Source organism: Pleurodeles waltl, chromosome 5 (assembly GCF_031143425.1).
Source record: "Pleurodeles waltl isolate 20211129_DDA chromosome 5, aPleWal1.hap1.20221129, whole genome shotgun sequence".
Lineage (NCBI taxonomy): Eukaryota > Metazoa > Chordata > Amphibia > Caudata > Salamandridae > Pleurodeles > Pleurodeles waltl.
The window spans coordinates 1,374,222,386-1,374,242,537 of record NC_090444.1 but is presented as its reverse complement, the minus strand read 5'-3'; the positions used below and the strand labels follow the sequence as shown (position 1 = coordinate 1,374,242,537).

At 47.0% G+C, this 20,152-nt stretch overlaps 1 protein-coding gene across 2 annotated transcripts in view; it reads right to left on the bottom strand.

Annotated features, from left to right (window-relative positions):
• The window catches only part of PHIP (pleckstrin homology domain interacting protein), a 1,338,206-nt gene that overhangs the window by 909,525 nt on the left and 408,529 nt on the right, over positions 1-20,152 (bottom strand). For both annotated transcript variants that reach the window (XM_069235639.1, XM_069235640.1), the window contains one exon: positions 16,511-16,736. In XM_069235639.1, the coding sequence (XP_069091740.1) occupies positions 16,511-16,736 (226 nt within the window). The remainder of the gene's footprint in view (positions 1-16,510; positions 16,737-20,152) is intronic.

Here is a 20,152-nt window from a genome sequence, read left to right as displayed (position 1 = left end):
ATGCAAAACATGTGTATCTACAGACACATGCCTTTGAACACCTAGTTCTGACTGACATCCCTCTCCCCTTGGATAGGTGAATGAGGCAGGGCTGTCTCTGTTGTTTTTAGTCATGGCAATTGAAAACCTTAGCTCAAGAGCTTCAGCGAAACAAATACATTTCTGTGTTTCGGTGACTGGAGGAAAAAGGAAAATGTCACTGACCCAGTGTACATCTGTTAGTGGCATGTTGCGCTGCAGATTCACATGCTGTGCACTGTTCCTGCCATCTAGTGTTGGGCTCAGAGAATTACAAGTTGTTTTTCTTCGAAGAAGTCTTTTCGAGTCACTGGACCGAATGACTCCTCCCTTTCGGCTCCATTGCGAATGGGCGTCGACTCCATCTTAGATTGTTTTCCCCACAAAGGGTGAGGTAGGAGTTGATAAAGTAAGGATACTAGAGGTGCCCATGCCATGGAATAGAAATGTATGTACATAGTGTGTATTAAAGGAATATTTATTTACATATTTACAATTTACATGCAACTAAAACGGCTACAGGCTCCCGGGGAGGTGGGAGGGTGCATGTGAATCTGCAGCGCAACATGTCACGAACAGATGTACACTGCATAAGTGACATTTTCCGTTCGATGGCATGTGTAGCTGCAGATACACATGCTGTGCATAGACTACAAAGCAGTAATCTCCCCAAAAGCGGTGGCCAGCCTGTAGGAGTTGAAGTTGTCTAAAATAATGTTCTTAGTACAGACTGTCCTACTGTGGCTTGTTGTGTTGCTAACACATCCACACAGTAATGCTTAGTAAAAGTATGGGGCGTAGACCAGGTGGCTGCCTTACAAATCTTTCTCATTGGTATATTACCAAGGAAGGCCATTGTGGCGCCTTTCTTTCTAGTGGAGTGTGCCCTTGGAGTGATGGGTAACTCTCTCTTAGCTTTAAGGTAACAGGTCTGAATGCATTTGACTATCCATCTGGCAATGCCCTGTTTGGATACAGGGTTACCTGCATGAGGTTTTTGGAAAGCTACGAACAATTGTTTTGTTTTACGAAATTGTTTTGTTCTGTCAATGTAATACATTAGCGCTCTCTTTATGTCTAACGTATGCAATGCCCTTTCTGCTACTGAGTATGGTTGTGGAAAGAAGACTGGGAGTTATACAGTTTGGTTTAGATGAAACGGTGATATAACTTTTGGTAAAAATTGTGGATTTGTATGGAGAACCACTTTATGTTTATGTATTTGTATAAAGGGTTCTTGAATAGTAAACGCCTGTATTTCGCTAACTCTTCGAAGTGAAGTGATGGCTATTAGAAAATCTACTTTCCAAGTCAAAAATTGGATTTGACAAGAATGCATGGGTTCAAATGGTGGGCCCATGAGTCGTGTTAATACAATATTAAGATTCTACGAAGGTACTGGTGGTGTCCTTGGTGGTATGATTCTTTTTAGTCCTTCCATAAAGGCTTTAATAACTGGGATTCTAAAAAGCAATATTGTTTGTTTATTCTGCAAATAAGCAGATATTGCAGTGAGATGAATTTTAATGGAAGAGAAGGCTAGATTCGACTTTTGTAAATGTAGTAAATAACTGACAATGTCTTGTGTGGAGGCGTCTAACGGCATAATTTGATTAGCCTGGCAGTAGCAAACAAACCGTTTCCATTTATTAGCGTAACAATGTCTTGTTGTGGGTTTTCTTGCTTGTTTAATGACCTCCATACATTCTTTAGAAAGGTTTAGATATCAGAATTCTAAGACTTCAGGAGCCAGATTGCTAGGTCGAGCGATGCTGGATTCGGGTGTCTGGTCTGTTTGGTAGTTTGATGTGGGGTACTACTGATAAGTCCAACAGTGTGGTGTACCACGGTTGGCAAGCCCACGTTGGTGCTATAAGTATTAGTTTGAGTTTGTTTTGACTCAGTTTGTTGACCACATAAGGAATGAGCGGGAGAGGGGGAAAAGCGTAAGCAAATATCCCTGACCAGCTGATCCATAGAGCTTTGCCCTTGGACCGAGGGTGTGGGTACCTGGACGTGAAGTTTTGGCATTTTGCGTTTTCTTTTGTTGCAAACAGATCTATGTTTGGTGTCCCCCAGCAGTAGAAGTGATCTTGTAGATCACTTCTACCGCTGCCAATCAAATCTCAGCACGAGATAGGGAGGGCTCGGGGAGGCTTTGAGTCCCTATATATACAAATTAGTTTTTTCTTAAATATTTCAAAAACTACTGAATGGATTTACAACAAATAACAATAAGGGCGCTTTCTGGACCAAGAGCTAACTTTCTGCCAAGCTTGGTGTAATTTTGTCCAATGGTTAAGGCTGCATGTAGGAAAGTGCACCTTTTTGGCATGGTTATCCCCACTAACCTTTTGCCTCATATCTGATACTAACTTGACTGAGTGTATGCCGGGATCCTGCTAACCAGGCCCCAGCACCTGTGTTTTTTCCATTAACTGTACCACTGCTTCCAGAACTGGCACACAGCTATATCCCTTGTAAGAGGTACCAGTAGTACCAAGGGCTCGGTTGCCAGGGAGGGTCTCTAAGGACTGCAGCATGTATTGTGCCGCCCTAAGAGACCCCTCTTGCCGTTGCAGATTGTGTGTGTTGGTGGGGAGAAACACTTAAAGTTGGGGCATCCCTCTCTGAGTCCCATGCCCACAAACCAATGCCTATGATATAGTTAAGTCACCCCTCTACCAGGCCTTACAGCCCTAAGGCAGGGTGGACTCTACCACAGGTGAGGGCATAGATGCATGAGCAAAATGCCACTACAGCGTCTAAGTCCATTCTTAGACATTTTAAGTGCACTATGGCCATTCTGAGTACATTTGTCTTTGTGAACACCACAGCACCAGGATGGCTTCACTGAAGATTGGCAAACTCCTTCCCTCAATAAACCCACACCGATGCCAGTGTTGGATTTATTGAAAAACGCACCCCTGTATTTCACCCAACCCTCCAGTCTGAGGCTGACCGGTCTGTGACAGCCTGCCACTCACAGACAAGTTCCTGACCACATAGGGTGAGAGCTTTTGTGCTCTCTGGGGTTGGGACAAAGCCTGCTATGGGTGGAAGTGCTTCACCCCCGCACCATCTCCCTCCCCATCCCCAACCCCCCCTCGCAGGAACAGCAACACTAGACAGTGAGTCTCAGAGACACCTGCCTCTTTGTTACACTGCCCCAGGGTGCTCCAGCTAGTGGAGATTCCTGCCCCACTCTTGGTAGCAGGTCTGGAGGCAAAATTAGTAAACACCAGGAGGTGTGCCCACCCCAGGAGGGACCACCCCTAGGGTGCCCAGAGCTGAGGTGAACCCCTTCTGGCAGAATCCTCCATCTTGCTTTGGAGGATATTAGCCAATGGGGTTAGGAATGTGCCCCCTCCCCAAAGGGAGTGGGCACAGGAAGGGTGAAGCTACCCTCAGGGACAAAAGCCACTGGCTACTGCCATCTGACCCATGTAACTCCACTAAATCTAGTATTTAGTGGCACCCCTGAAACTTGGTCTTCAGATTCGTGGCAACCTGAAAAGGAGGACTGCAGAGCCGCACCAGCAGAGAAGACTCTGGATGACAACTGACCTGGCCTCAGCCCTGCCGGCCTGTCAGCGGCTTCAAGACTACTACTACTACTACTACTACTACTAGAAGGTGGGTGTGTACAACATATGCTTAGCACTAGCCTCTGATAAGCTTAACAGATCAACCACACTACCACAAAAGGCAAAGTTTCTGGGGATCCACAGGACTGTGCACGCTATACCTTACTTTGGTACAGCATATACAGAGCCAGCTTCCTACACTGTAGACCTGTTCAAAATCACTAACGGAATTAACATTGAAAATGCACCTTTTTTAACCACCGCCTTTTTCTCGGTCCACGGTTGAGCAATAACCCCAAAAAAACATTCAGCGGGGGCGCGGCGGTGGGGATTGATCTTCATACAGAAAGAGCTCTTTTTCTGATTTGGTGTCAATTCGTTCAGTAATTTTGAGATATTTAAAGAACACCAAATTTGTATATTTAGAGGAGCGAAGGAGTCGCGAATCCTCCCGATATCGTGCAAAGATCTGCCAACACTTCAACCAAGAAGTTTTGGCAACCATTTTGAGACTTTGCTTCAGCCGAGTAACGAAAAACAAAACAGAAACAAAATGAAGAGTGCAGGGTACTGTTACCCGACCCCAGGGCCTCACAGCAGGGCTAAAAAACTTTTTTTTTTTAAATTGCGGCAGATCCACAAATTTTGCTATGGTGTCATTTTAAAAATAAATAAAAAGCAAGCGCGGTCTTCTGTACTTGCTTTTCATTACGCCTCCGGGTGGGCTAGGGTCAGGGGCATTGACAATATAGAAGGAGAACGCAGGGGACCTCCTTCTAAGACTTATGAAATGACCAGGGAATCCCTGTGGCACCTCCAAATATGTATCCTTTGGGGGTGGGGGATTCTGTCAACCCCCATGCCCCGGGGCCTGCCATCTCCCAAAGGCAAAAGTTATCAAATGACCCCGCATCCCCAAATCCACTACCTCCAAGGGGTAAATATTGGCAAAAGAATGTGGGGGCCTGCACTCCAGCCCCCGCAGACCAGGGACTGCCACTTCTCCAGGGCATATGTAGTGAAATTATTGCGGGTGTGCCGGTACAGCCCACTCCCCCCCCCCCCCCCCTTACACACACACACAGCCCTGGGGACCGCCACCTCTCTGGGCCACATCTAGTAAAATGAATGGAGAGGGGGAGGGGGCCGCAGCCCTCAGGACTTCTACCTCCCAGGGCAATCAATATACTATGGGGGGTGGGGGGGAGGTTATGTGGCCACCAGTGGGGCCATCATATCCCCAGGGCTCCAACAGCTTAAAGTAGGGGGTCCATAGCAACCCCCGGCCCAGGGCCTACCACCTGCCCAGGGATAATTTCAAATGAAGGAGGGGCTGCACAGCCACTCTTGTGGAGCCATAGATGGCCCTAGGGACCTCTACCCCCCTCCTTCACTCCCTGAGTCGCCTCTTGCTACCTCCCAAGGTGCCCACCATTGGAAGGCAGCTGATTGCTTTTGCTCTGCGGGAGCAAACAGCTCTCACCAAGCAAAAGGAAACCTAAGTCTGCTTTCAGCAAGCAGGAGATGTCAAACAGCTCCAGCTTGCTGAAAGCTGGGTTTTCATCACTTTCTCAGCACGCTAACATGCTCAAAACTCTCTGCAGCTCCCTGCTTGTGGGAGCAAAGTGATTAAATCTTTGCTCCCACAAGCAGGGAGCTGCTATTTAAAGCACAAAATCTGCAAACTTCGGAAAATCTTCAGATATATCCCAGCTGACTGCCTCAGGACGGTCACCCATGCCTTAGTCACAAGCAAGCTCGACTACGGCAACGTCCTCTACGCCGGCACCTCGACTAGAAACATCAAAAAACTACAACTCATCCAGAACGCCGCCAACAGACTAATCATGGACCTCCCAATCCAAGAACATATCTCCCAATACCTGAGGACGCTCCACTGGCTCCCGGTCGAGAAACTAATCACCTTCAAGTTACTTACTCACACATACAAGGCCCTACACAATGCAGGAGCAGCGTACCTGAACCACTGTGTCTCCTTCCACACCCCAGCCAGATCCCTCTGCTGTGCCCAGCTGGTCCTGGCCACCATCCCTCACATTCTTAAAACCACCGCCGGAGGACAATCCTTCATCTACATCGCAGCAAAAAGCTAGAACAACCTCCCCTGCACCTCAGACAAAGCCCATCGTTCACAATTTTCAGGAAGAACTTCAAGACGTGTCTCTAAGGAAGAGGCCCCCTCCCCTGTCTCCCAATTCCCCCAGCACCTTGAGACCCTCACGGGTGAGTAGCCGCACTTTACAAAAACTGATTGATTTAATGCAGCTTGAGGGAGGAATTATGTCTCCCGCCGGGTGCTGGCTAGCACCGCAGGGGCCCAACCCCTGGTCCTCTCCTCGCAGCCAACATCTTGCTTGTGTGCCACTTTGAAGTCATTCTATGGAGAAACCATTGTAATAACAATACCAATGGTCTCTCCACAGAATGATTTCAAAGCGGCACATAAGCAAGATGTTAAGTATGATGTTATAGCTATGTTTTCATGTACAGCAGAATGGCCTCAGTTCTGGCATACTGGTAAAGCTCTTGTACTGTCACTCAGTAAGTTGAAGGCTCAAATCCTGGGATCTCATGGCAATGTGTCTATTTACTACTGTTTTGTGATGAACCATTTGAGTTTTTTTCACGGCAAAATCTTTGGGTTGAATATCCTAGCAATGTCTGAACACTGCATATTCAAGAATAACCTGTGGTTTAGTGGTTAAGGTCTTAGACACTCAAACTGAAGGTTAACGACTGTAGTAGAGGAGTGTTTGTGGTCATTTAACTGCATGAATTTCTTTTCAAATTCAAAAGTTTAAGGTACACACTGAAGGGTGATTTCACTCATTAAATGACCTATATATTTTTCTTTTCAATTTGTCCTAAACTATCTCATTCTAAGCATATCATTCATCAAATCTAGAAAAACTGTCTCTCTCTCTCTCAAAGTCTCAAGCAAGCTGGCCTTGTATGTGGTGGGCACCTACGGTGTTTTCACCTTATACAAGGTCCAGGTATCCTCTATTAGTGAAGTGTAGGCAGTGCCTAGGAAGCCAGGGTTCTCTAGAGGTTGCTGTGGATGAGCAGGCAAGACTAGCAAGAGACATGCAAAGCTTATGCAACACCAATATAGTCAAGCAGCAATATATCAATGTAGGAAAAAGGCTCCCTGTTGCAGTTACCTCCCACTTTTTGTGTGATATTGGGGCTGACTTGACTGAGAAATGTGCTGGGACCCTGATAACCAGGCCCCAGCACCAGTGTTCTTTCACTAAAAATGTACCATTGTTTCCACAACTGGCACAACCCTGGCACACAGATAAGTCCCTTGTAAAAGGTACCAGTGGTACCAAGGGCCCTGCGGCCATGGAAGGTCTCTAAGGGCTGCAGCATGTGTTGTGCCACCCTTAGGGACCCTTCACCTAAACACATGCACACTGCCATTGCAGATTGTGTGTGTTGGTGGGGAGAAAAAGGCAAAGTCGACATGGCATCCCCCTCAGGATGCCATGCCCACAAAATACTGCCTGTGGCATAGGTAAGTCACTCCTCTAGCAGGTCTTACATCCCTAAGGCAGGGTGCACTATACCACAGGTGAGGGCATAGCTGCATGAACAATATTCCCCTAAAGTGTCTTAGGGCCATATGTACAAACACATTTTCCCATAGACACAGAATGGGCAAAACTGCTTGCTACATCTGGCCCGAAGTCTATTCTTAGACATTGTAAGTACAGTGTGGCCATATTAAGTATATGGTCTGGGAGTTTGTCAAAAACGAACTCCACAGCTCCATAATGGCTACACTGAATACTGGGAAGTTTGGTATCAAACTTCTCAGAATAATAAACCCACACTGATGCCAGTGTTGGATTTATTAAAAATGCACACAGAGGGCATCTTAGAAACCCCCCCCCCCTGTATTTTACCCAATCCTTCAGTGCAGGACTGACTGGTCTGTGCCAGCCTGCTGCTGAGAGAAGAGTTTCTGACCCCATGGGGTGAGGGCCTTTGTGCCCTCTGAGGCCAGAAATAAAGCCTGTCTGGGTGGAGGTGCTTCACACCTCTCCATGAAGGAACTGTAACACCTAGCAGTGAGCCTCAAAGGCTCAGGCTTCGTGTAACAATGCCCCAGGGCACTCCGGTTAGTGGAGATGCCCGTCCCCTGGACACAGCCCCCACTTTTGGCGGCAAGCACAGAGGAGATAATGAGAAAAACAAGGAGGAGTCGCCCACCAGTCAGGACAGCCCCTTCTCAGGGAGAAGGCACAAAGAAGGTGTAGCCAATCTCCAGGACAGTAGCCAATGGCTATTGCCCTCCTGACCTAAACACACCCCTAAATCTAGTATTTAGGGGCACCACAGAACCCAGGACATCAGATTCCTGCAACCTGAAAAAAGAAGGACTGCTGACCTACAAGCCTGCAGAGATGATGGACGACGACAACTGCCTTGGCCCCAAGCCCTACCGGCCTGTCTCCTGAGTCCAAAACCTGCAACCAGCGACGCATCAGACAGGGACCAGAGACCTCTGAAGCCTCAGGACTGCCCTGGACTAAAGGACCAAGAAACTCCAGTGAGCAGCGGCTCTGCTCAATTTCAACAACAACTTTGCAACTTTCTTGCAACTTCAAAGAACTTCACTCTTCCTGCCGGAAGCGTGAGACTTCACACACTGCACCCGACTCCCCCGGCTCAAAATCCAGAGAACCAACACCACAGGGAGGACTCCCCGGCAACTGCGACCCCATGAGTAGCCCGAGACAACCCCCTGAACCCCCACAACGACGCCTGCAGAGAGAATCCAGAGGCTCCCCCCTGACCGCAACTGCCTATAACAAGGGACCCGACGCCTAGACCAAGCTCTGTACCCGCAGCCCCCAGGACCTGCAGGAACCGAACCTCAGGGCTGAAGTGACCCCCAGGCGACCCTCTGCCTAGCCCAGGTGGTGGCTCCCCTGAGAAGCCCCCACCCCCCCTGTTCCAGTCTGCACCGCTAGAGTGACCCCCGGGTCCCTCCATTGAAACCTATCTAAAACCCAATGCCTGCTTTGCACACTGCACCCCGGCCGCCCCTGTGCCGCTGAGGGTGTGTTTTGTGTGCCTACTTTGTCCCCACTAGTGCTCTACAAAACCCCCCTGGTCTGCCCCCCGAAGAAGTGGGTACTTACCTGCTGGCAGACTGGAACTGGAGCACCCCTGTTCTCCATAGGCGCCTATGTGTTTTGGGCACCTCTTTGACCTCTGCACCTGACCGGCCCTGAGCTGCTGGTGTGGTAACTTTGGGGTTGCTCTGAACCCCCAACGGTGGGCTGCCTATGCCCAGGAATTGAGACAGTTCTTAGAGAGGAGCTGGGAGAAATTGGAACAGTAAGAGGTGAGTACCTGAGTGACCCCCAGCGACCTGAAGAGCAGAGGTAAATACCTGGTCTTCCCAAGGACTAACAGGGGGACTTGGAAAAAGGACTGTACAAGAACAGGACCAGTCATGAAGAAACCAAATGCTGATTATGGTAGAAGAGGGTCTGCAAAAGAAGGGCACAGAGCCCAGTCCACGATGGAGTGTCCAGTGAGGGAAGGAGTCACTACCCACCCATCTGTGGATGCAGAACCAGGTCGACGAGGGGAGTTGTGGAGTCCAGGAACACAAAAGGGCTCCTTGGAGCGGGGCAGATGGTGTCCCACATTGGTTGTTGGGTCACAGATGGTCAGTGGAATCACCAACAAGCCTTGGCAAATGTAACAGGAGCAAAAGAAGAGTTTCAAGGCTGAAAAGGACCACCAAGGCCAAGGGGACTCGATCCTTGAAGGGGAGTCTGAGATGATCCTCAGCAGTCGGGTGAGCTAACACAAGCAGTCACAGCCCCCACACGCAACCCACTGACAGCAGGCACAGTAAGTCACGGTGAGTCACAGTGAGTCCCAGCCAGCACACCTGAAGATGAGTCCCACGTCGCTGGAGCAGCAGAAAGGAAACTGTGCTTTGCAGGAACAAGTGCTGGGGGCTGGGGCTACACGAGCCTCAAGATCCCTTAGAGCAGGAGCAAACAAGCCCTGGTAGCTGCAAGAGTCGGAATGCACAGGAGTATTGTCCTGCAAGGAAGGGAAAGGGCTTACCATCCCCCAAGTTGAAATGACCAAGGGGACCACTCCAGACCACCACCTGTGATGCAGGATCCACACGGTTACAGAGGAGAGCAGATCCACGCAACTGGTCGGCATTGCAGTTGGTGCCGGCAGATGCAGGAGAGTGACTCTTTCGCTCAAAGGGATATTCCTTTTTACTGCTTGGTGCAGGCTGAGGTTTTGCCAACCTCAGAGGATGCGCAGCTGGTGCAATGTTGCAGTTGCTGGAAGGAATTGGAAAAACCATGTTGCAAACCAAAGTCGCTGCCGGAGTTGCAGCTTGTCAGTTATTAAAAAGTCCAGTTGAGGTTCCAGTGGTCAGATGATGAAGTAAATGATGCAGATGAGTCCTGGTAAAATCCTGCACATCGAATCTGGGGCTCTACCTTCAAATGAGTTCCTAAAGAGCCCTAAAAGGGGGATGGGGTCATTTAGCAAGGTGACCACCTATCAGGGTCTGTGACATCACCTTCCTGACCTGGCCCCTCAGGTGCTCCGAGGGGCCTCTGCAGATCTTAGTCTCAAGATGGCAGAATTACGTGGCCACCTAGAGGAGCTCTGGGCACAACCCTTGGGATGGTGATGGACAGGGGAGTGATCACTCCCCTTTCCTTTGTCCAGCTTCACGCCGGAGCAGGGACTGGGTGTCATTGGACTGGTGTAAACTGGTTTATGCAAGGAGGGCACCAAATGTGCCCTTCAAAGCAAACCGGTGGCTTGAGAAGGCTACCCCTCCCAAGCCTTGAAACATCTATTTCCCACAGGAAATTCTTTGTTCTGCCTTTCCCAGCCTGAGCTTGTCAGACAGCAGGAGGGCACAAACCTGCCTAAAGAGTGGCAGCAGTGCACACTGCCGGGAAACCCCATAAGTCCGGTAGGAGCAATGGAATCATACAACCAATACTGGCAAAAGTATTGGGGTATGATTTTGGCATGTTTGATACCAAACATGCCCTGGTTTGGAGCTACCATTGTGTAGGTGGTGACCTGTGTCCAGTACACAGGTAAAGTGGCTTCCCTGCCCTTACATAGACCAGTGTAATGGGACTGGAGTACTTACGTGCACCTCTGCTCATGCAGGGGTGCCCTCACACACAGGGAACTGCACCCTGCCCTCTGGGCTAGGAGGGCCTATCACAGGGGTGATTTACAGTGACCTGGTGCAGTGACCTGTGGTGAAAGGGTGCATGCACCTTTTCATGCAGGCTGCAGTGGCAGGCCTGCAGACATATTTTGCATGGGCTCCCATGTGCTGTACAATACATGCTGCAGCCCATGGGGAACCCCTGGTCCCCCAATGCCCCGGGTAACTTAGAACCATATACTAGGGACTTGTAAGGGGACACCAGAATTCCAATTGGGGCGTGTGCAAAGTCCTAGGCAGCCAAATTTAGTGGGAGACCCCACAATCACTGGGATCTGGGTTAGTAGGATCCCAGTGCAAACAGTCTAACGATACTGACAGCAGGCAAAAAGTGGGGGTAACCATGTCAAAAAGAAGCTACTTTCCTACAAAGTCCTCCTCTAAATGTTTCTCTCGCAATCTCTCACTTTCTCTTCCATTCCATAATAGGATAGAAGAGAATGAGAGCGATTGGTATTGCAATGGTCTCTACATACAATGACTTCAAAGTATCACACTAGCAAGATGTTTGGCTTGAATGTTATAGCTATGTTTTGATGCACAGTACAGCAGTCACTAGTGGCCTAATGGTAAAGCCCTTGCACGGACACTGAGGATTCATATCCTTCTATATCATGGTGGTGTGTCTGTTTATTTACTAGTGTTCTGAAAGTTAAATATTCTACATGATGGAACATTGAAGTCTTATCCCCAGCCAAATCTCTGGGGTGTGGCCAACCGAGATAACCACCCAAGCCAGGTCCTGAGGCCAACCCCGCCGCACATGGCCGAAGGCCATGCGGGGTTGGGAGGTTAAAAGGGGTCCAGGTCCTGCGGCCACCCCAAATGCACACAGATAAAGGCCATGCATGGCGCGGGATTGGGGGGTTATAGGTGTTGGCTGCATGCCCTGCAGCCAATCCCTGCCGTGCACGATGATGGATGTATTAACCTAAAGTAATTTAAGTTATTTTACGTTGAAAAATAAAACATAAAAGTTCACTGAAAAAACAAAAGGTTACAGAAACTTTATAGTTAATCAAATTTTAAAGCTACAACACCAAAGAAATTTGCCTGTTAGAGTTATCTCAACTAACAGTAACTTGTGTCCTAAGGTAACTATAACTAGCGGCCTCACCATGCACTGCTAATTACCCCACTAATTACACCACTCATGACATCTTTAATAACATTACTGATAACATCAATGTAATTATTTGCAGCAAAATATTTGACAAAGAAACTGTGCATAGCACTTGTGCAGGTCCCTCCAAGATGTCGACCATGTTGGGGAGATTCCCTTGAGGCTGTGCTCAATGGTAACGTCGCACTGCAGCCCGCATATGCCAAGCCATCTGGCATCTGTCACCAACAGGAAGCAGGAGGCCAAGAGGCCCAGCAGCCTCAAAGTAATTTTCACTGAAATCCAGGATAGAGGTTGAACCATCGATATCATGGCCTGAATATCCTGGAATCGCCATTCAGGAGGATAAGGCTGAAACGGCACCATATCCAGAGCAGCTAAGATGAAAGGAAGCGTATGAGAGGGAGTCAGATGTGACGTCAGCAAATTTATAGTGAACCCCACCGAATCCAGGTGGTTTGTGTTAGTCTTGATGTGGGAGACGTCAGCCTGGAGAAGCCCACCCTTGAACAGTCAGTCGTTGAGCGAGGGGGCAACTAAAACCCCTGACCTGCGCAGATACGCTGCCACCACCATCACCTAGGTGAACACCTGAGGGGTGTTGATGAGGCCAAAGCGGAGCACATTTAACTGAAAATGCTTGTGGCCTACTGTGAACCACAAGTAATGTCTGTGGGCAGGCAGGATTTGAATATGGAAATAGGCATCCTGAAAGTCCAACACTATCATCCAGTCTCCCGGGTCCAGGGCAGATAGAACCTGAGCACGAGTGAGCATTTGGAATTTCTCCTTCTTGAGGAAGAGATGGAGGGATCAAAAATCTAAGATAGGGCGGAGGCCCTTGTCCTTTTTTGCCACCAGAAAGTAGCGTGAATAAATACCACAACCTACTTCTGGCACAAGGACCCTCTCTATGCCTCCCTAGGCTAAGAGAGCCGCAACGTCCTTGCAGAGAAGAACCAAGTGATGCTCTGGATCTGATTGTAGGATGGTGGCATGAATCGAGGACTAGTCTCAAAGGGGACCCACCTGTCTGATGTGATGGACTGTTAGCGGGGCAAGTGATGGCAATTTAGCCTCCGACTGCTCCGTGGTGGGGAACCGTCTGACTGGGAATGTTTGGAGGCCATTGTGGCAGGGGCAAAATGATTGGATCCCATGTCCCTGGCCATGCAGAGGTTAAGCAGCATACGCGGAACAGTGGCTGGAGGGGAATAGATATGGTGGGGTGCCCCTTTGGTAGCAACGAAAGGGAGCAAAAAGCAGATTTAGGGGCAGCTTGGAGGCCCAACGACCTAGCCACAGCCAGTGACTCATAAAAAAAAGACTCAAGCTCAGAGTTTGCTTTGTCTTCAAACAGACGAGTGCCATAAAAGGACATGTCCATAAGGGTGAATTGGACATCACAAGAAATGTCAAATGTCCTCAGCAAAGCGTGGCGCCTCAAGGACACTGTCAATGCTATCAATCTGCCTAGGTAACCAGAGCCGATGTGACCCCCTCCTTAGGAAATCCTACATCTTGCTTTGGAGGATTTAGCCCAATATGAATAGGGAGGTGCCCTCCTCCCCAAAGAGAGGAGGCACAAGGAGGGTGTAGCCACCCTCAGGGACAGTAGCAATTGGTTACTGTCCTCCGACCCTAACCACACCCCTAAATTTTGTATTTAGGGGTGACCCTGAACCCAGGAAATCACATTCCTGACGACCTACAAAGAAGGACTGCCGACCTGAAAACCCCACAGAGAAGAAGGAAGACGACAACTGCTCTGGCCCCAGCCCTACCAGCCTGTCTTCTGATTCAAAGAACCTGCACCAGTGACCTCTGCCGACTCCGAGGACTGCCCTGCAACTACAAAGGACCAAGAAACTCCTGTGGACAGCGGCCCTGTCTAAAGCAACAAGAAGAAACCATCTTTAAAAGAAGCGTGAGTACCCACCACTCTGCACCCGACAATGCCCCTGGCCCATGTCCAGAGAAACCAACGACGACGTGACCACCCTGAGCCAACCTTTCTGCAAAAACCCGACGACGCCTGGAGAGGGAATCCCGAGGACCCCCCTGACCGCGACTGCACGGTTAAAAGAAACCCGACGCCTGGAAGAAGCACTGCACTCGCAACCCCCAGAGCCAATCACCGGTGCAGCAGTGACCAGCAGACGGCCCTCCCCCTTGCCCAGTCGGCGGCTGGTCTGAGAAGCCCCCCTGTGCCCTGCCTACAACGTTTGAGTGACCCTTAGGTCCCTCCATTGATTCCTATTACAAACCGGATGCCTTGTTTGCCCCACTGCACCCACTGAGGGTGTATTTTGTGTGCCTACTTGGGACCCCCCCCACCTCCCCAGTGCTCTACAAAATCCCCCTGGTTTGCTCCCCGAGGACGCAGGTACTTACCTGCTAGCAGACTGGACCCGGAGCACCCCTAGTGTCCATAGACGCCTATGTTATTTGGGCCCCTCATTGACCTCTGCACCTGACTGGCCCTGTGTTGCTGGTGCTGGGTGTTTGGGGTTGACTTGAACCCCCAACGGTGGGCTGCCTATGCCCCAGAAACTGAACTTGTAAGTGCTTTACTTACCTCAAGAACTAACCTGTACTTACCTCCCCCAGGAACTGTTGCATGTTGCACTGTGTCCACTTTTAAAATAGCTTATTGCCATTTTATGCCAAACTGTGTACATTACTGTTTTGATTCAAAGTTCTATCAAACAGAGCATTCGTATTATCTATTATTGCCTCTGTCAAGCCTCTTGGGGAACCCTGGACTCTGTACACACTATCTCTCATTTTGAGATAGTACATATAGAGCCAGCTTCCTACAAGATGTGACTGAGTGTCCTGTGTTTTTGGTTGTCTGGGTGAAATACACAAGGGAGCTGTCAACCAGCGCACAACAGACTTTGATTGGAGATAGGCTACAAGGCACAGATGGATTTTAAGTGCAGAGAAATGCTCACTTTTTAAAAGTGGCATTTCTAAAATAATAGTATTAAACCCAACCTCACCAATGAGCAGAATTTTCTATTACCATTCTGGCCATACTAAATATGACCTGGCTACCCGTTTCACATCAGACTCTACCACTCAAACAGTATATGAGGGCAGTCCTAATGCTAGTCTATGAAAGAAGCAGGCCTCACAGTAGTGGAAACGAGTTTAGGAGTTTTCTACTACCAGGACATGTAAAACACATATGTACATACATGTCCTGCCTTTGACCTACATAGCACCCTGCCCTATGGGTTACCTAGGCCTACCTTAGAGGGGACGTGTAGAAAAAGGGGTGTTTAAGGCTTGGCAAGTACTTTTAAACAACAAGTCAAAGTGGCAGTGAAACTGCACACAGGCCTTGCAATGGCAGGCCTGAGGCATGGTTAAGGGGCTACGTATGTGGGTGGCACAATCAGTGCTGCAGGCCCACTAGTAGCATTTGATTTACAGGCCCTAGGCAAAGGTGGTGCACTTTACTAGGGACTTATAAGTAAATCAAACATGCCAATTAGGAATTAACCTATGTTACCAAGTTTAAGGGGAATAGCATATGCACATAGCACTGGATAGAGTCCTAAAACCAGCAAAAACAGTGTCAGAAAAGTGGAGGGAGGCAGGCAGAAAGTTGAGGGGTGACCACCCTAAGGCTGTCAGGTCTAACATTTACCTACACTTTACAATTTAATATGGCTGAAAATAGAATGACTAAGATTGCCTAACCAGCTTCAGGGACATACGTTCACTACTCCTCCACTCCGAAAGCCTGCCTGTACTGTCTAGTGAGTACTAATTAAGAAAGGTCTTACATTCTGCAACCATAGTGCTCTACTCATTAAAGTAAAAAAGGGACTAGACTCATTTCTCACAGGGAAGACAACTCACTGGCTCAGAGGCACCCTAGTGCATCAGAAGGTGCCATTGACCACTCGGTCATCTATTGAAACATGTAGACCTTTGCTTAGGACAAGTATATATACCTTGCCTCAAAAACATAGAAATAAATAGAGGACCACTGTGAAAGAAGTATATTTTTGGCCTCTCTGTATTCATGAGGCATAAGCAGCAGAATTCCTGCTTGCTAAGTTTACATATATTCCACATAGTAATTTTAAGTAAATAAGGCCCCAATATAAAATATCTTATTGCCAAGAATTGGCACCTTCAAATTCCATCAGCAATGGAGTTATAATTATAAGGCGAAGATACTGCAGATTATCAACACAGCCTAGTATAACCTACAAAAAAACTGAAAACAAAGGAATCACTCAAAGTAATAGTCAATTGTTTTTTTATGAAAACAGAACTACCATTCCTAATCAAAATAAAGAAGTAATTAATTTGGCAAACAAATGTAAATGCGCAATTAATAGTTTTGTGACATAACATTAAAACTATGCGGTTATCATGACAAAACATACAATTATTTTTTTATTGAGACTTCTTTCTCACCACATCCCTATAAAAAACAGGAAGTTATATACAGCTCATAGTCCCACTTTTGATTAACTATTATCATACCTGAGGAAGTAACACCCATTTGAGGAATAAGATGCTCATCTCTGCAGTTCTCACGACCTGGAACCAATCTCTGGTACCTTGTTGGGTGTGGATTGCCATCAACATCAACCAAGAATGGAGGTGGCATGAGATGTGGTGCTTGTTGGGTCTGCTCATCCAAGACAAAGTTATTAGCATCACGGATCAGGGGACGATAATCACTGTGAAAGAACATCTGATCTGCTATCTGAAATTAAGAAAACAATAGGAATTATATATCTGGCACCAAAGACCAGATGTAGCAATACCATGCAGGTTCATATATTTGCGTACTCTACAATGTGATTAGTAATACAATTCAGTTACAACTATTCTGACAAAGGTCACAATACACTAACCAATTTCACTGAAGCATATAAACATTGTCTATGACTTTAAAACATAACAACATGAAAGTAATCATAAATAGGAGCATTTGTAAAAGGCAATAAAGAAAAAAAATCACTTAATTTTGGTAACAACATTTCTGGTGAATACTAGATCTTCCAACAGATTTGTCCCCGATGGATATCCTCCAGATGCCATGCTGCAGCTGGAAAACTTTACCAGCAGGAGCTCTCCAGTTGGTACCATGCAGCATCATTCCCGGCTTCATCCACCCGGATGTGATGTCTTCATAGTATATATGGTATCAGATATAGTTATCAGGAGTACTTATAATTTTTAAAAGCAAGATCGATGCATGCCGAGAATAACTAAAAAAGCCATTACTGAGGAAAAAAATAACAGCATACGAAACATTGGTGTTCCTTAGGATATTTTTACTCATTGCACCAACTCACCAGAGAACGAATGAAAGTAGTGAGGAATCTGAGAAAATATATTTTTTCCATCAAAAATAATGTTACTGAAGGAAAGTATACTTTTCATCCGATGGATACTTGTTCACTATAGATTCCTCACATTAAGAATGAGTCTCAGAACAATACCCCAGCGAAGTGGAATTGTGTAATGACAATTAGCCATGAAAGTCACACAACATAGCCAAGGCAATGTATGCTTCACTGTATGCTGGAACTGTGTGGGCAATATTTAGCAAAAAGTATGAAAGGATGACAACATGATCGCCCAGCAAGTATCAGCCACTGGAAGGCCCCAAGTGTGAGCAGTAGAAGCTCTTATGACATGGGTGGAGTCGGCACGAATACCAGCTAGACTGTTTTCTTGTTAAAGGCATAAGAAATATTTTTTCTAGCAGGAGAATACACACTTGCCTACCACTTTGCAAGTGGTTGCTCAAGCAACACACAACACACACTTACAGCTGATCATCTAGTCTGTCATGTGCAGGTAATAGAAAATCCTGCATGCATGGGGCTTTCTATAAATCTACATTCAACAGAATAGGGAGCTAGGTTAGCAGTGAGGAATCTGGGGTTAAAAAGAGTGTTCACCAGAAAAAAGCTATCAAAGGTAAGTAACTTGTTCTGATGAAAGCTGCCAACCACACATTCCACACTTGATGTATTTATACCAAAGTAATGTCTCCCCAAGGATGAGGGACTGAGAAGATTACCTGCATCAGGAAGTTCTTCAGGGTCGAAGGCAAAAAAATATTTTCCCTGCCGAGCTAAAAAATAATACCCACATAACTGTCTAGCAGATAATGAAAACGTGTACACCATGAGCTAGGGCCACAGCAGAAGCATTGTCCCAGGCAGACTTTTAGGAGGATTCTTTTTAGGTCAAAGCATAACCACGCTTGATGTAAACACATTGCATCAAAACAAATTATGCTTTTGGATTGCTTTAGTTTCTTTGCACCAAACAGCTTGCCATTAATAAGGTAGTGTTTAGCCATCTCGATGCAGTCCACTGGAGACCCCAGGAAGGAAACCCTAGGGCACAAAAAGTTGGGCACTGAGCTTTTTCAAAGACAACAAAACGTTTTACTAAGAACAGGTCCCACTGGGCAAAAATGGACTGTGCCACTTTTGGGTTACAGACACCATACATGATCAGCAAAATGATGCCTGCTAAGCTTACGGTCTCTGATGTTGAAGGATCCCCGCTAGATGACTGATTGGGACCAACAGGCAGAGCCCACGAAGCATCAGCTGGTGTCATGACTTCAATGCCTACAGACAGCTGGCCCGTGACCACGTACCACCCTACTTGTTGCAGTACCACATGGCATTTGTGTTGTCCCTCAACACCTGAACCCAACAGCCCTTGAAGGACGTCAGAGAGGACTGCAAACCAGTTCAATGGTATACAACTGTAGATAATTTATATGCTGCTCTACCGGAGACTTCTGATATGCACATAGCCCAGGCGACGTTTCCCAACCAAGAGATGAAACACAAATCATCATCATGTCGTTTGTCTGACTGGCATCCATCATCCACCACCGACAGTATTGAACCTGAATGTCCTGCACTCACTTTAAAGATAGGAAAGCCTTCAAGCAGACAGCCTTCCCAGTGCCTGCCCTGGGAAGCACTGGAAAGTCTGTAGATGAGATCTGGACTAGCTGACTAAAAAAAAACAAAGGGGACAGTGTACTGTTGAAGTGATCTAACACTAGCTGAGGTAAGCTGACCTTCAAAACGCATTATTCGGAAAATAGCAATAAATGTACCCAGAGACTGGCTGCAACCCTCAATGTGCCCTTTGTAAAGAGCCAAATGCCCAATGTAAGGCTGAAAGGTAGGAAGGTAAACTGAAAGTGGTGTGATGTCAAGACAAAACCGAGATACTGGAAGCGCAGGATTGGTTCATGAAAAATGTGTGTCCAGCAGGTACGGCCAGGCCATATAGCATTTTGAAATTTGCAAACAAAAATAAATAAATAAATGAATTGACAGTTCTGTAAAAAGTCCACTTTTTACAGTAGTGGCCATGAAATTCAAACAATACAGTCAGATCCTTTTAGCTGCCCAACGTTGGCCAGACTAAATGGAGAGCCGGAAGGCAAAGTGTTTGATAAATCCTTACCTGCCTGCTGCCAACCGCACGGCCTGGAACTACCCGGTTTCTTAGCTACATGCCCCAACGATACTAAAGACTTGGCAACTCAAACCAATATTAAGTATGTTTTGTACTATCCTCATGAAGTTTCTCTGTCACCTCTGTCCAATGCAACAGTGTAATAACAGTGGCACAGTAGTGTGCCTTCAGATAGTGGAAAACTATTATTGGTATAAGAGCAGCGTTTTACGGAGTGGGGGTAGAAGTATGATACAGCTGCCAACTTGTGTCTACAATAGGACAGATTGTCCTCAAATAAGGTCACTCCAAAACCCCACCATATTGTGTCTGTACACAGACATAGGTGTATAAACAGTAGCAAAGTAGTAGGTTCATATAAAAATTATTGTTATGTATCTGAATCAGGACAACAATACAAACCCACCAAACAAGCAGGGTTACTACTATCATGCTGAGTGTCTTACACAGCAGTAATCATCAGTATAGTGTGTGTAAGTGGGTGATTTATATATGCATGACATAGTTGTCAACTTAAGTCGAACGTAGAGGGCTAAAAAAAAACAGAAAATGAACATTGGAAAAAACGCCCTCCTCTTTTGAGGAAACTCCAAAGGCTGCCAAAATGGAATAGTACGAAATAGTATGCAAAGGGGAAAGTAAATTGTTCACAGA